Source organism: Aquarana catesbeiana, linkage group LG06, assembly GCF_042186555.1.
Source record: "Aquarana catesbeiana isolate 2022-GZ linkage group LG06, ASM4218655v1, whole genome shotgun sequence".
Classification (NCBI taxonomy): Eukaryota; Metazoa; Chordata; class Amphibia; order Anura; family Ranidae; genus Aquarana; species Aquarana catesbeiana.
Genome location: NC_133329.1, coordinates 336,948,386 through 336,962,298, shown reverse-complemented (window position 1 = coordinate 336,962,298; position 13,913 = coordinate 336,948,386). Strand labels below are relative to the sequence as shown.

The following is a 13,913-nucleotide window of genomic DNA, read 5'->3' as shown; positions in this document are numbered from 1 at the left end:
CTATTGGAACTAACATTAACCTTTTCAGCAATGTGAGCTACAGTAGCCCTTCTGTTGGATCGGATTACACAAACCAGCCTTTGCTTCCCACATGCATCAATGGGCCTTGGCCACCCGTGACCCTGTTGACGGTTTTCTTTCCTTGAACCACTTTTGGTAGGTTCTGACCACTGCAGACCAGGAACATTCTACAAGAGCTGCAGTTTTGGAGATGCTCTGACCCAGTTGTCTAGCCATTGCAATTTGTCAAAGTCACTTAAATCCGTATGCTTGCCCAGTTTTTCTACTTCCAACACATCACCTTCAGGTACAACACGTTTACTTGCTGCCTAATATATCCCACTCACTTTAAGGTGCCATTACAATAAAATAATCAATGTTATTCACTTTACCTATCAGTGGTCATAAAGTTGCAGCTGATCAGATATATACACACACACACAGTGATCAGCATAAATGAGTACACCCCTTTTGAAAAGTAAGATTTTAATAAATATCTTAATGAACACAAGAGCAATTTATAAAATTTTGAAAAAAACTGAGTTTTATAGAACATATGTTTAGCTCATTACATGAAAGTAAGGTTAATAATATAACGTTTTACTCAAATTAGTTGATGCAAAACTGAATACACCCCACAACAAAAACTACTACATCTAGTATTTTGTATGACCTAGATCAGTGGTCATCAACCCTGTCCTCAGGACCCACTAACAGGCCAGGTTTGCAAGATAACTGAAATACATCACAGGTGATATCATTTGCTGCTCAGTGATTCTAGTCTGCATCTCCCAAGGTAATACAAAAAACCTGGTCTGTTAGTGGGCTCTGAGGACAGGGTTGATGACCACTGACCTATATGATTTGGAAGGACAGCATTAAGTCTTCTAGGCATGGAATGAACAAGTTGGCAACATCTATCTTTTTCTATCCCTAAGAACAACCTCGTCTCTTCACCTTGTCTCTTCAGAATTCCCCATAGGTGTTCGATTGGGTTCAGATCAGGAGAGCTACTTGGCCACTGAATCACTTTCACCCTGTTCTTCAGAAATGCAACAGTGGCTTTAGATGTGTGTTTTGGATCGTTTTTATGTTGGAAAAGTGCATGACGACCAAGGGCACGGAGTGATGGTAGCATTTTTTCTTTCAATATAAAGCAGTACATCTGTGAATTCATGATACCATCAATGACATGCAGTACTCATGCAGCTTCACAGAAGGACACTGCCACCACCATGTTTCACTGTATGCACCATGCATTTTTCTTTGTACTCCTCATCTGTGCAACACCATACAGTTTTAAAGCTATCAGTTCCAAAAACATTTATTTTGGTCTCATCACTCCAGAGTCCCTGTGGTCTTCTTTTTCAGCATGGGTCCTGGCAAATTCTATGGGGGCTTTTTTGGGCATGGGCTTTAGGAGAGGCTTCCTTCGTGGATGACACCCATGCATTCCATTCCTCTGCAGTGTACGCCATATTGTGTTACAAGAAACAATCACCCCAGTTTGGCTAACTGCAGTGAACTTGCATGGTGATTTTATTCAATCCTTTTTATCAGAAGATGCTCTTTTCAAGGTGTTAACTTCCGTGGACGTCCTTGGCGTCTCTGTGAGATGGTTGCAGTTCCATTTTTGTTAAATTTTTGTTAAATTTTTGTATCACTTTTGCTACAGTATTCTGACTGATAAGTAAAGCTTTGCTGATCTTCTTGTAGCCTTCACCTTTCTTGTGCAAAGAAATTATTTTCTTTCTTAGTTTAGAAAGTGCTTTATAAATATCCATAAACTGTATACAATTAAAAAAGATGTAGCTTTATCATAAAAAATAGTCCTTTTGTGCCAATCAAGTGACGTTGCCTAGGCCTACAGGAAGCATTTCACCGGTGTTTTCTGCCCCTAAGATCACACAGACTGTACGCTGTAGCTTTGCAGCAAGTTACAAGGTTAAAGACAGCATCCGGGGCTGTAATGTATCAGATATGTTTTGAGAAAACAACCACCAACTTTGAGCATTTGTGACACATGATTGTTTCATCCTTGAGCCAGCATATCAGTCCAAGAACAGAATGCCGACTTCTCAGTAGTATGAATTTAAATTTAAAATCACCAGTGTATTTTTGGAGTTTTTTTGCAGTTTTACCATTGGTGGTAATAAAATTAGTAATGAGCAGGGTTATTACTTTTTTTTTTTGGATCCGATGTGTCCAGATACCAGGATACACCTCCACACCACTAGACTTATCAGTGTTGGAGGGAACAGGTTGTATTATGGTGTTAAAGTTGGTCAAGCAGATTTTTTAAGCTGATATTAAAGATTTTGTTTTTGTAGCTGTGTTTTTTTTTTTTTAGCTTCTCAGATTTTAGAGTCCTCTTTCCCTGAGCATCTGCCAAGTTTTTGGACATGGTAATGTAATTAGCGATGAAGATTTGTATACTTGATTCCTTGTTTATTCTGGACCAGTGTCAGATGTGTTTGGTTCTGTTGTGGACAGGATATGTTCTGAATCGTATAGTTTTAAGGCCTCCTGCACACTGGACATTTGGCCTTTCCTCCTGGTAAACGCTTGATGTGTTTAGGTGCACCAAGTGAATGGACATTAAATCATTTCATTGGGCAGAATAATTATTATTCTGGCTATCGAAATTAATTCAAGCTCAAGCGTTAGATGTGTTTACATGCACCAAGTGTTTTTTCTGCCAAAACACTTCTACTCCTGGACGTACTGGCGGTGTTTTTTTTTTGTTTTTTTTTAACCTCTAAGTGCCTTGTGTGTGCATGGACACATAGGCTAACAACTTCAAATAACCAGGGGAGTTAATAGTTGAAATACATACATTAGGTAGGAACTATATCTGCCAAAAAAATTGTAATTCTTCATGGAACAACCTTATGATCCAGGTATTCCTGCCAGGAAGTGTAGCCAGATCTGGGATTTTTACTACAGCTGCATCACTACAGCCGTATCACTATAGCCGTGGCCAAAAGTTTTGAGAATGGCACAAATATTAATTTTCACAAAGTCTGCTGCTTTAGTTTTTATGATGGCAATTTGCATATACTCCAGAATTCTATGAAAAGTGATCAGATGAATTGCAATTTATTGCAAAGTCCCTCTTTGCCATGAAAATGAACTTAATCCCGTAAAAACCATTTCCACTGCATTTGCAAAGAAAGCTTCAAGGCGCACAAGAAAGTCCAGCAAGCGCCAGGACTGTCTCCTACAGTTGAATCATCTGCAGGATCGGGGCACCACCAGTGCAGAGCTTGCTCAGGAAAGGCAGCAGGCAGGTGTGAGTGCATCTGTACGCACAGTGAGGCGAAGACTTTTAGATGATGGTCTGGTGTCAAGAAGGGCAGCAAAGAAGCCACTTCTCTGCAGGAAAAACATCAAGAGGTACCGGAATTGGACTGCTGAGGAGTGGGGTAAAGTCATTTTCTCTGATGAATCCCCTTTCTGATTGTTTGGGGCATCCTGAAAAAACCTTGTCTGGAGAAGAAAAGGTAAGCGCTGCCATCAGTCCTGTGTCATGCCAACAGTAAAGCATCCTGAGGCATTCATGTGTGGGTTGCTTCTTAGCCAAGGGAGTGGGATCACTCACAATTTTGCCTAAGAAAACAGCCATGAATAAAGAATGGAACAAAAACATCCTCCGAGAGCAATTTCTCCCAACCATCCAAGAACAGTTTGGTGACAAATAATGCCTTTTCCAGCATGATGGAGCACCTTGTCATAAAGTAAAAGTGATAACTAAGTGGGAACAAAACATCAAACTTTTGGATCCATGGCCAGGAAACTCCACAGACCTTAATCCCATTGAGAACTTGTGGCTAATTCTCAAGAGGCAGGTGAACACAAAAAACACATACTTCCTGACAAACGCCAAGCATTGATTATGCAAGAATGGGCTGTCATCAGTCAGGATGTGACCCAGAAGTTGATTGACAGCATGTCAGGGCGAAATGCAGAGGTCTTGAAAAAGAAGAGTCAACCCTGCAAATATTGATTCTTTGCATAAACATAATGTAATTGTCAATAAAAGCCTTTGACACTTATGAAATGCTTGTAATTAGACTAGTTATAATAGTAACATCTGACAAAAAAGAAAATCTAAAAACACAGTAGCAGCAGACTTTGTGAAAATTAATATTTGTGTCATTCTCAAAACTTTTGGCCATGCTGTACAATAGGACCTGATCACACCCACAGTGCACTGATTGGAGAGGAGAGGGAGAAGAAGCCCATTGATGAAGACATCACTCATCACTCCTGTCAGCATGCTGAATTCTGCTGTTAGAGAGTTACACCATTATTATGGCTATGTGGGAGGAGTGGTGACACAATAAGACATCTCACTGTTGAAGTCTCTGAGAAGAAACTGGCAGGTAATCCAATCACCTGGTTTCCACCAAAATAGGAAATATCAGTTTTTGGTGATTGCCTTTAAAGGATCATTATGATACAAAACAAAGTGCACCAGAAGCTAATAAATAGCACTCAGAACTATATATAAAGTTCCAATGCTTGTATAGTGATCTTTAACACTTTTTTACTGTTTATGTTATTGCTCTGTGTGAGCTGACACTTCAGGGAAAAGGGGAAACTTTTTTTTTTCTATGATATAATAGCACAGGAAGTCAATACTGTATTGTGTTACAGAACACTTCTCCCGGCTATAACAGTAATGCTGAAAATGTCCTGAAAGGTTACAGGGCTAAATGCTTGGGGAACACAGCGCTAAAATCAAAGGCTTTGGATGTTCGTCTGTGTATTGCATCTATGTTTACAAGCCCATCATTTTCTTAATGGATCCAGAATACAAAGTTCTAATTTAAAGTTAATCTGTGATTGGGCAATGTACATTTAAGTATTTGCATATTCATAACAAGACGTAAATGGTCTTTTAAAACAAACCTTCACCAACCTCTGTAGCTGCAAGCACTGTGGAGTAAGCCATCCTCAAATGTCACACTAAGCACTGAAGTCCTTTTTATAACAGCTCAGCTCACCCGTCTCTCCCCCAGGCCTAGCACCAGCAGCCTTTCAGCCTGCTAGTCTCTAATGCAAACACAGTAGGAGGGTGGGGAAATTGCAGAGAAAATGAATATGAGGATGAATTACAACACACAGCCTGTGGCTACTAAGGTCAGCGAGGGCTTGTTTTAAAGCCCATATACTATGTGTAGATAATTTAAATGCGCGATATGTCCATGGCCTGGCCACGCATTCACTTTAATGTGGCACTAAACTCTGTATTACTAACTCAAAAAAGAATCTTATGTTGCTCTCTGCCTCCTCCAGATTTCTTTTTTTTTTTTGTGATAAGGTAACTTCCTGTTAGAGGGTGGCTATGTTCATTCTCCATGGTACCACTGTATGCAGGAATTAACCACTTCCATACTGGGCCTATTCTGGCACTCCTCTCCTAAAATGACTCAGAACCCCCAAACGATAGATAGATAGATAGATAGATAGATAGATAGATAGATAGATAGATAGATAGATAGATAGATAGATAGATAGATAGATATTTTTAGCAGACACCCTAGGGAATAAAATGGTAGTCATTGCAACTTTTTATCTTGCACTGTATTTGCGCAACAATTTTTCAAACGTGTTTTTTTATTTTGGAAAAAAAAACTGTTTCATGATAACAAAACAGTAAAGTTAGCCTAAGTTTTTTATATAATGTGAAAGATGATGTTACACAAATAGATACCCAACATGTCACGCTTTAAAATTGCGCACACTCAAGGAATGATGCCAAACTTCAGTACTTAAAAATCTCCATAGTCGACGCTTTAACATTTTTTACAGGTTACATGTTTAGAGTTACAGAGGAGGTCTAGTGTTATAATTGTTGCTTGCGCTCTAACGCACGCGGCGATACCTCACATGTGTGGTTTGAACGGCGTTTACTTATGTGGGCGGGACTAACGTGTGCGTTCGCTTCTGAGCGCGAGCTACCGGGGACAGGGGCGTTTTAAATTTATTTTTTTTATTTTACTTTATTTTTTTATTTTTACTTTCTTTTACAACTTTTTTTTTTTTTCTTGATCGCTTTTATCCCTATTACAAGGAATGTAAAGATCCCATGTAATAGGAATCATTTGTGACAGGTCCTCTTTATGGAGAGATGTGGGGTCAATAAGACCTAACATCTCTCCTCCAGGCTGGAAAGCAGGAGATCGGGAAAAAAATCCACGATCCGTGGCTTTGTTTACAACCGCAGCCCGGATGTGACATCATAACGTCGCGCCCGGGCCTCCAACAGTCCTAGAGACTCACCGGAAATCTCTATGCTCGTCATCCGGTGGCGGGTGATTTTTTTTTTTCTCCAGGTCCCCAATGGCAGCGGGAGGGGGGGGCGTCCCCTCCCGCCGCCTGTAAGAACGATCAAGCGGCAGAACTGGGGCAGTAGGGGGCGTCGGCGGTAAAACAGCGCTATTTTTAGCGCTGTTTTACCGCGGTATTCGGCCGCTAGCGGTGCGGTTTTAACCCCCCGCTGGCAGCCGAAAAAGGGTTAAAACCACTCGTATAGCGCGGCTATAGCCGCGGTATAGCCGCGCTGTCCCATTGATTTCAATGTGCAGGAGCGGTTTAGGAGCGGTGAATACACCGCTCCTTCACCGCTCCAAAGATGCGGCTGACAGGAGATTTTTTTCTTCTCCTGCCAGCGCACCGATTCAGTGTGAAAGCCCTTGGGCTTTCACACTGAACAAACAGCGGAGGCTGTTTTGGGGCGGTTTGCAGGCGGTATTTTTAGCGCAATAACGCCTGCAAACCGCCCCAGTGTGAAAGGGGCCTTATGGTGCACAAAATCGCCGGCTGCAAATAATGATATCTGAATGATGCCTGTAGCTGCATATTCCCACTGAAGGTCCAGGATGTCATATGAAGTCCTTGGGTGGGAAGTGGCTAAGGACTAGGGACTATAGATTACAGAAGTGAAGGGGATGTTACAAGAAGGCAGAAAAACACAGTAAGAAATTCTCTTGTTTAAGCATTTTTATTGAAAAGCTTCAACATGTACACACCAAATATATGCAAGCTTCAAATTGGACCGAACAAAACTGAGGAGGTGGTGAATACCATGTAATCAGTAGTTTATCAGCATATCAAAACACATTGGACCACACTGCACCTAGCCAATGGGCATGTGTTGCCGTGCGCCACGACGCATGGTAATTATGTGTTGTGATTAGCTGCATTGCAGAAATTAGTACATGGCACTGGTTCAAATGAATAGAGTGCTTTAACGCAACACGCACTAACATAGTGTAACAGTGTGAGCTGAACCTTAAAGTGTTACTAAACCTACAACAGTAAAATCATGCAGTGAAGCATGCTTGTTATACTTACTGTGGAGCCTAAAGAATCAATCCTCTGCATAAAGGCTGTTTTGATCCATATGCCTGCCCTTCTTGCATTGTCCTCAAAACATGTCATGATAAGACCGAGTTGGTGGAGTCAGTCTGCACAATGCTCACTTTGGTGTGTATTGCTAGAAATATTTATTTTCCTGGGAGGGTGCATGTGATCAGCACAGGGCCAATTAGCACTGTCCAGACAGAGGGTCAGGGGTCCTGCATCCTCATAGGACAGCCAGTGCAGTATGAAAACTGCTCCTACAAGCTTTAACCAGACACTGATAGAAGTCACCAAACTGCTATATACTGCTAATGATAAAAGGTATCTAGCAGTTTATATTTACTAAAACTATTGCATTTTCATGTTCTGTGTCCTGTGGGAGGCCAGATATAGTGAATGCAGGGTCCTGGGTTTAGTAACACAATAAACAATGTTTGCAAACCTTCGAGCATCTGATAAATGCCAAAAATATCTCTGAATATAAAGATCCTGATTACTGTTAGCGAATAGCAAAGTCATTGTTTACTTTTGGTCAGAAAAGGTCATGTGTGTTTTAATATTAATTTTCTGTGCGGCGATGTTGTTAATATGATCTATTGCACACAAAATGCATCTAAAGTTGAAATTACATTAAACTCTTGTTTGAAAAAAAAAAATTCTGTTCAGGTTCTATTCTTAACTCTGAGTATCTTCTATTGCTCTCATCCTCCTCCAAATCAGATTATGGGACACTAAAAGCATTTGTTACCCCAATATTCCTGATATGTGCATGCTTTACCATGTACGTACTTGTATGAGAAAGTATTCTGTTCTCTTTGTATTGCTTCCTTGGTGTCAAATGCCTGGTGTTCCTGCTAGTCCCCTTGCTTTCCTATTGAAATCTGACCACACTAAGCAAGAGAGCACACTGTTGTCCATTCACTAGCTATGCTGGGAACTTCACCTACTCTCCTCTAATGATCAGACTTGTACTGACATGCCCCCACTGCACAGCCTGGAAAGCATTGCACCCGCGATTAGCACATTTCGGGTGCAATGCAGGACTCCTGCAGACTGTCAGTGTATCAGCCTGCTTGTACCTCATATGGACAGGCAGTTACACACTGACAGGAAGAGACCATGAACTACCTAGAGCGATCAACAACTCCATGGTAGTTCATTGAGAATTACAAGCTGACAGCTGCAAAGGATGTTGGTACTTGTAGTTCTCCCATTCACAGAACTCTGGGAATGAATGACGTGGCCGGGTGGATGGAGCCTGGTACGGCTGCATTTTTATTTTTAAATTGTGACAGTGAGTTCGGGGAGAAGATCACTGGCTCGCTTGCACTAGAGGCGGTGGGTGTGGGAGAGGCTGCAGCAGTGGGAACCCCCTAAAAATGGGTGGAACAGGTTACATGTTCCCAAAGGGAAACTTATCCTTTAACCTTAAAAGCTTGCACCACCATGCCTTGAGCACATTTATTACATGCAGTTGAAGAGCAGTTACAGTGCAGCCCCATTCACTTGACATTGGGTATAACGCATTGTGGCTGTGACATGTGTACACCCCTGTCTAGCCACTATTGTGGCTCAGCAGCCTATTTTTACTATACGCAAGTGTGAATAAACCTCAAGTCTAGATAATGTCTAAAGGGAGACTGGGAAATTTGAGTGGACCTTGCATTCTACTATTTTAATGATTAAGTGCAATTTTAACCAACTGTTAAAACAAACCGTTCCCTTAAAACATTCAGGCAAACCGCACAAGTTTGCAAATGTATTGTAAATTTTTATCTTTTTTTTTGCTATCCCCAGTTCGCCACTGGAATCCACAACAATTTTTCTAGTTCTGATTTTTAAAACGCAACGGTTGTTAAAGCAAAGAAACCATCCTGAGATGTTCATGCTTGGATCTTGAGCTGATATATTACACCATCAGAGCTCTCTTTTTATTTTTGAATGGGGGTGTATCTACAAGATTTGCTAACTGAGAACCATGGAAAACTTAGGAACACAGGAGCCCCATATCTCATGTGTATGTATATTAACACTTTTTGACCTCTTTATGCAGTGAGGTCCTACTATCTGAGGAATTTTCACCTGGAATGTTTGGAGGTCTGTGTTTTTTATACACCTTGACCTTCCCGTGCACTGTTTCTCCCATACAATGACCAGCTGATTTTTTGCAAGATCTTGTGGTTTGACTTCTTGTGATCCTCATTATGGATGAGGACACTGGGTATGGAATGCACATTCTGTAAGCCTGTAATTAGAACAGCCTCAATTTATATCTGAGGGATTTCTACTGAGGATACCAGGAGTCCTTGACAGCGCACATCACATCCAAGATGGCAGCGCTCCGCGACAGTCTCAGAGCTTTTGGATGTCTACACAACGGAGGCTTGATTGATATTGATAAAATGTTAAATGCACATATAATAGACAGTTGTTGCAATGAATTATTTGATGACGGGGTCTCATGAGATGTATTGCTAAAAAGAAAAATGTTTTTATGTACGAGAGCTTCTAATATAATTTATCGTTTGGCAGGTAAAATACACATTATATAAACAGTTATGATATTTAACTTTTATTTAGTATTGTTGTGTAGCCTATTGTGTATCAGTTGCTATTAGACAAAAGAAGGTGCTATATTGTCGGTAATAACTGTCTTCTATGGGATTCCTTCAGGCTGGATTCACACTGGTACGACACGACAGTCGTATGACTGTGGATCCGATTTTGCCCTGCGACTTACAACCAAATTCAGTGAACGGGGATCCGACTTTGATCCAGACAATGCCAGGCACTTTGTGTCTAGTATGAATCTTTAGGGGAAACTACACGCCAAATTGAAAAAAAAAAAAAAACCCGGCATGAGTTCCCCCTCCAGGACCATGCCAGGACCTTAGGTCTGGTATGGCTTTTAAGGGGAACCCCATGCCGAAAAAAATGGCGTGGGGTCCCCCCAAAATCCATACCAGACCCTTATCAGAGCACACAGCCTGGCAGGCCAGGAAAGGAAAGGGGGTGGGGACGAGCGAGCGCCTCCCCCCCTCCTGAACCATACCAGGCCGCATGCCCTCAACATGGGGGGTGGGTGCTTTGGGGTAGGGGGGACCCTGTGCCCCCCCAAGCACCTTGTCCCCATGTTGATGAAGGCAAGGGACTCATCCCGACAACCCAACATTGTTGTTGGGGTCTGCAGACAGGGGGCTTATCGGAATCTGGAAACCCCCTTTAACAATGGGGCCCCCAGATTCCGGCCCCCACCCTATGTGAATGAGTATGGGGTAATTGTACCCCTACCCATTCACCTAAAAAAAAAAAGTGTCAAAAATAAAACGCAGTACACAGGTTTTTAAAGTAATTTATTAAGGCAGCTCTGTCTTCTCTTCCGATTTCTTCTACCCTCTCTGGCTCTTGTGCCTCCTCCGCTGATGTCTTCTGCCTCTGCTGGTTCTTCTCCCCTCTCCGGGTCTTCGCTGATGTCTTCTAGCCCTCTGTCTTCTGCCTCTGTCGGGTCTTCTCCACTGTCTTCTCCCTCTGTTCTTCTGGTGATGTCCAGTGATGTCGTATGGAGGCCACACCCCTTATGACGTCGCCTATGACGTCGCCTAACATTAGAGCGGAAGAGAGCGTTGAGTCAATATCAGAAGAACAACAGTGGGAGAAGACAGCGAAGAGGACCCGGAAAAAGAGCAAGAAGACAGCGGACAGAGGGAGAAGAACCGGAGAGGGCTAGAAGACATCAGCGGAGAAGACCCAGAGAGGGGAACCGATCCGGTGAGGGGAGAAGATCCGGCAGAGGCAGAAGACATCAGCGGAGGAGGCAGAACAGCCGGAGAGGGCAGAACAATTCTGAAGAGATGCCGAAACTGCCTTAATAAATTACTTTAAAAACCTGTGTACTGTGTTTTTATTTTTGACATTATTTTTTTAGTTAAATGAGTAGGGGTACAATGTACCCCATACTCACTCATTCACATAGGGTAGGGGGCCGGGATTTGGGGGCCCCTTTGGTAAAGAGCGCTTCCAGATTCCGGTAAGCCCATGCCTGCAGTCCCCGACAACCAACCTCCAGGGTTGTTGGGAAGAAGCCCTTATCCCCATCAACATGGGGGCAAGGTGCTTTGGGGGGGGGCACAGGGCCTTCCCCAAAGCACCCACCCCCCCATGTTGAGGGCATGTGGTTGATTCTTCTTCAGTGATATTCAATGGGCTGAAGTAGAAGCAAAGTCGGACCAAAGTAGTGCGTGGAGCATTTTCAAAGTCGGACCGACTTGTGTCGAACCAGTTAAGACGGCTCTCATAGGGAAACATTGATTTTCACACGTCATGTGACTTGAGCTCCCAATGTCTGAGCGTTTGTCGTATAAGTGTGATCCCAGCCTCTCTGAATGTTAACTGTTTGTTTGAAATTAGTTCTCCCTACTATGCTACCTGTTTCTTGTACAAGCTTGTAATAAAAGTTTTACTTTCCTTTAAGGCACCATATGTGTGCTTGCAGGACCTAATGACACACAAGGCCTTGTTGGGACACATCCACATTATGGATTGCTTTATTTGAATAACTGTGCATGTACATTTCTTCCTAATTTTTACTTATGTATTTTTTTTACATTTTACAGAATATGCTGCTTGTGGATCACTGTATGATTACATTAATAGCAATAGGAGTGAAGACATGGACATGGAACATATCATGGCCTGGTCCACAGATGTAGCGAAAGGTAAGGGATGAATTCAGTGTGTTTGTGCTGAGCAGTTATCTGAATGTGAACATAAACCATTCACCTTAGATACTGAAGTCATAGGAATCATTGGTGTGTGGAAGTGATAGATAATTGACTTAAGTTATCATAAGAAATATGTTTTGATGTCTGTTACAACCAATCAGATTCCTCTTTTAATTCTCCCAGGAGAGAGTAAATCTCCATAATGTGAACACATACAGAAATAAAACCCTGACAGTGGTTCTAACCCCGTTGTACTCTCATACTGCATTACTCTATCCAAATGTAAAAAGAAAAAGGTTTTGCTAAAATCGACACTGCTTATATTTTGCCTTCCCTGGTTCCACCCCTTGTTAACATGCAAATTACATTTTTAAAAGCTTTGATGAATTGGCTTATCATCAACTCAGTAATGTCATTACTCAGTCTTTGTGCTTCTCTATGCAGTGCTGGTACATTATAGCTGGTGAGAGGAGCCAGCAGGGCCTATTAGTCTCTCTGACTAAAAGAATGGATATCCAATAAATGAAAGGGGCAGGCTAGGGACAGTGTGGTTGGTGAAGAAAGGACTAGATAATGCTGGATGTCCTCCTGACAGGAAATGAGGCGTACTCTATCTGATTTTCTGCCATACACCCTTGAGAAGTATAACGTGTGCAGTGAAATCAGAAAATGCAATTTCCATACAGGAAAGAAGCCTGTATAACTGTGAAAGGTTAGGCAGGTTAAAGTGGATGTAAACCCAATGCAATCCTTTTTTAAACTACTGCCATAGGGGTTATCTATAAGGATATACATGCCTCCTGCATATATCTTTACCTGTCAAATGTCTCCCCTCTGTCTGTTATGAGACCCCAAAAACTGCAGATTCTGTGGGTGGGTCTGTTGTCTGGAGCTCGGTGGGTGGAGTCGTGATGTCAGTAGACTCTCCGCCCACCTCTACACTCCCCTTGTCAATATGCATTTTCTCCTGTGTGTTTCTTACACTGAGCTTCTGCTATGATCTCTAACATCCAGTGAAAAGACAGGAAAGTGACCACATGACTTCAGCATGCCAAATCATGCTGAGGTGTGGAACAGCCAATCCTTGCAGAGCTGCTGAAGAAAGGAGTGGGGGTGGAAATTAAAAAATAATGCATGTCTTAGGCTAGTGCATGAGATGTAAATCACCTGTCACTCACACCAAGGGGGAGGATTTGACAAAGTTTTTCTCTGTTTGTCAAGATTTATCTCCCTGAGCAATAAAAGAGGATTGCTCAGAGCTGGATTAACTCTTTGTGGCAAGACTGGGCTCAAATGATAGGAACTCTTATACTCTACATTATGACATAAAAAAAATATATATTTTCGGGTTTCCATCCACTTTAAGTGTTAGGATTAGGGTTAAAGTGCATCTGCTGTACACAGATGGGACATTGGGACATGTACAGAGCAGACGCTGGCCAAGTTCATACCTCCACATGGACCTGAGGCCGAAGGTAAATGCTGGAAAAGCAAAAATGTGACAGCTCATATATATATATAATATATATATATATATATATATATATATATATATATATATATATATATATATATATATATATATATATATATATATATATATATAAAAAAATTATACTGGACTACAAATCCATTCCCTGAAGAAGTAATTAAGATGAAATGTGTTGGGCGGGGTCTATTGGACATGACATCATCCCATATGGCTGTCTCCGAGCACAGCCAGGACATTATGGACATTAAGCATTGCTTAAATTTGTTTGAGTCTGGTTATTCCTTTGTGTCAGAAATTACACTTTAAAGATGTAGGAGCAATAAATAAAA

At 41.8% G+C, this 13,913-nt stretch overlaps 1 protein-coding gene across 3 annotated transcripts in view; it reads left to right on the top strand.

The window, feature by feature from the left end:
• Nucleotides 1–13,913, top strand: part of MAP3K20 (mitogen-activated protein kinase kinase kinase 20) — a 274,895-nt gene that overhangs the window by 121,375 nt on the left and 139,607 nt on the right. For all 3 annotated transcript variants that reach the window (XM_073633874.1, XM_073633876.1, XM_073633877.1), the window contains exon 4: nt 11,985–12,086. In XM_073633874.1, the coding sequence (XP_073489975.1) occupies nt 11,985–12,086 (102 nt within the window). The remainder of the gene's footprint in view (nt 1–11,984; nt 12,087–13,913) is intronic.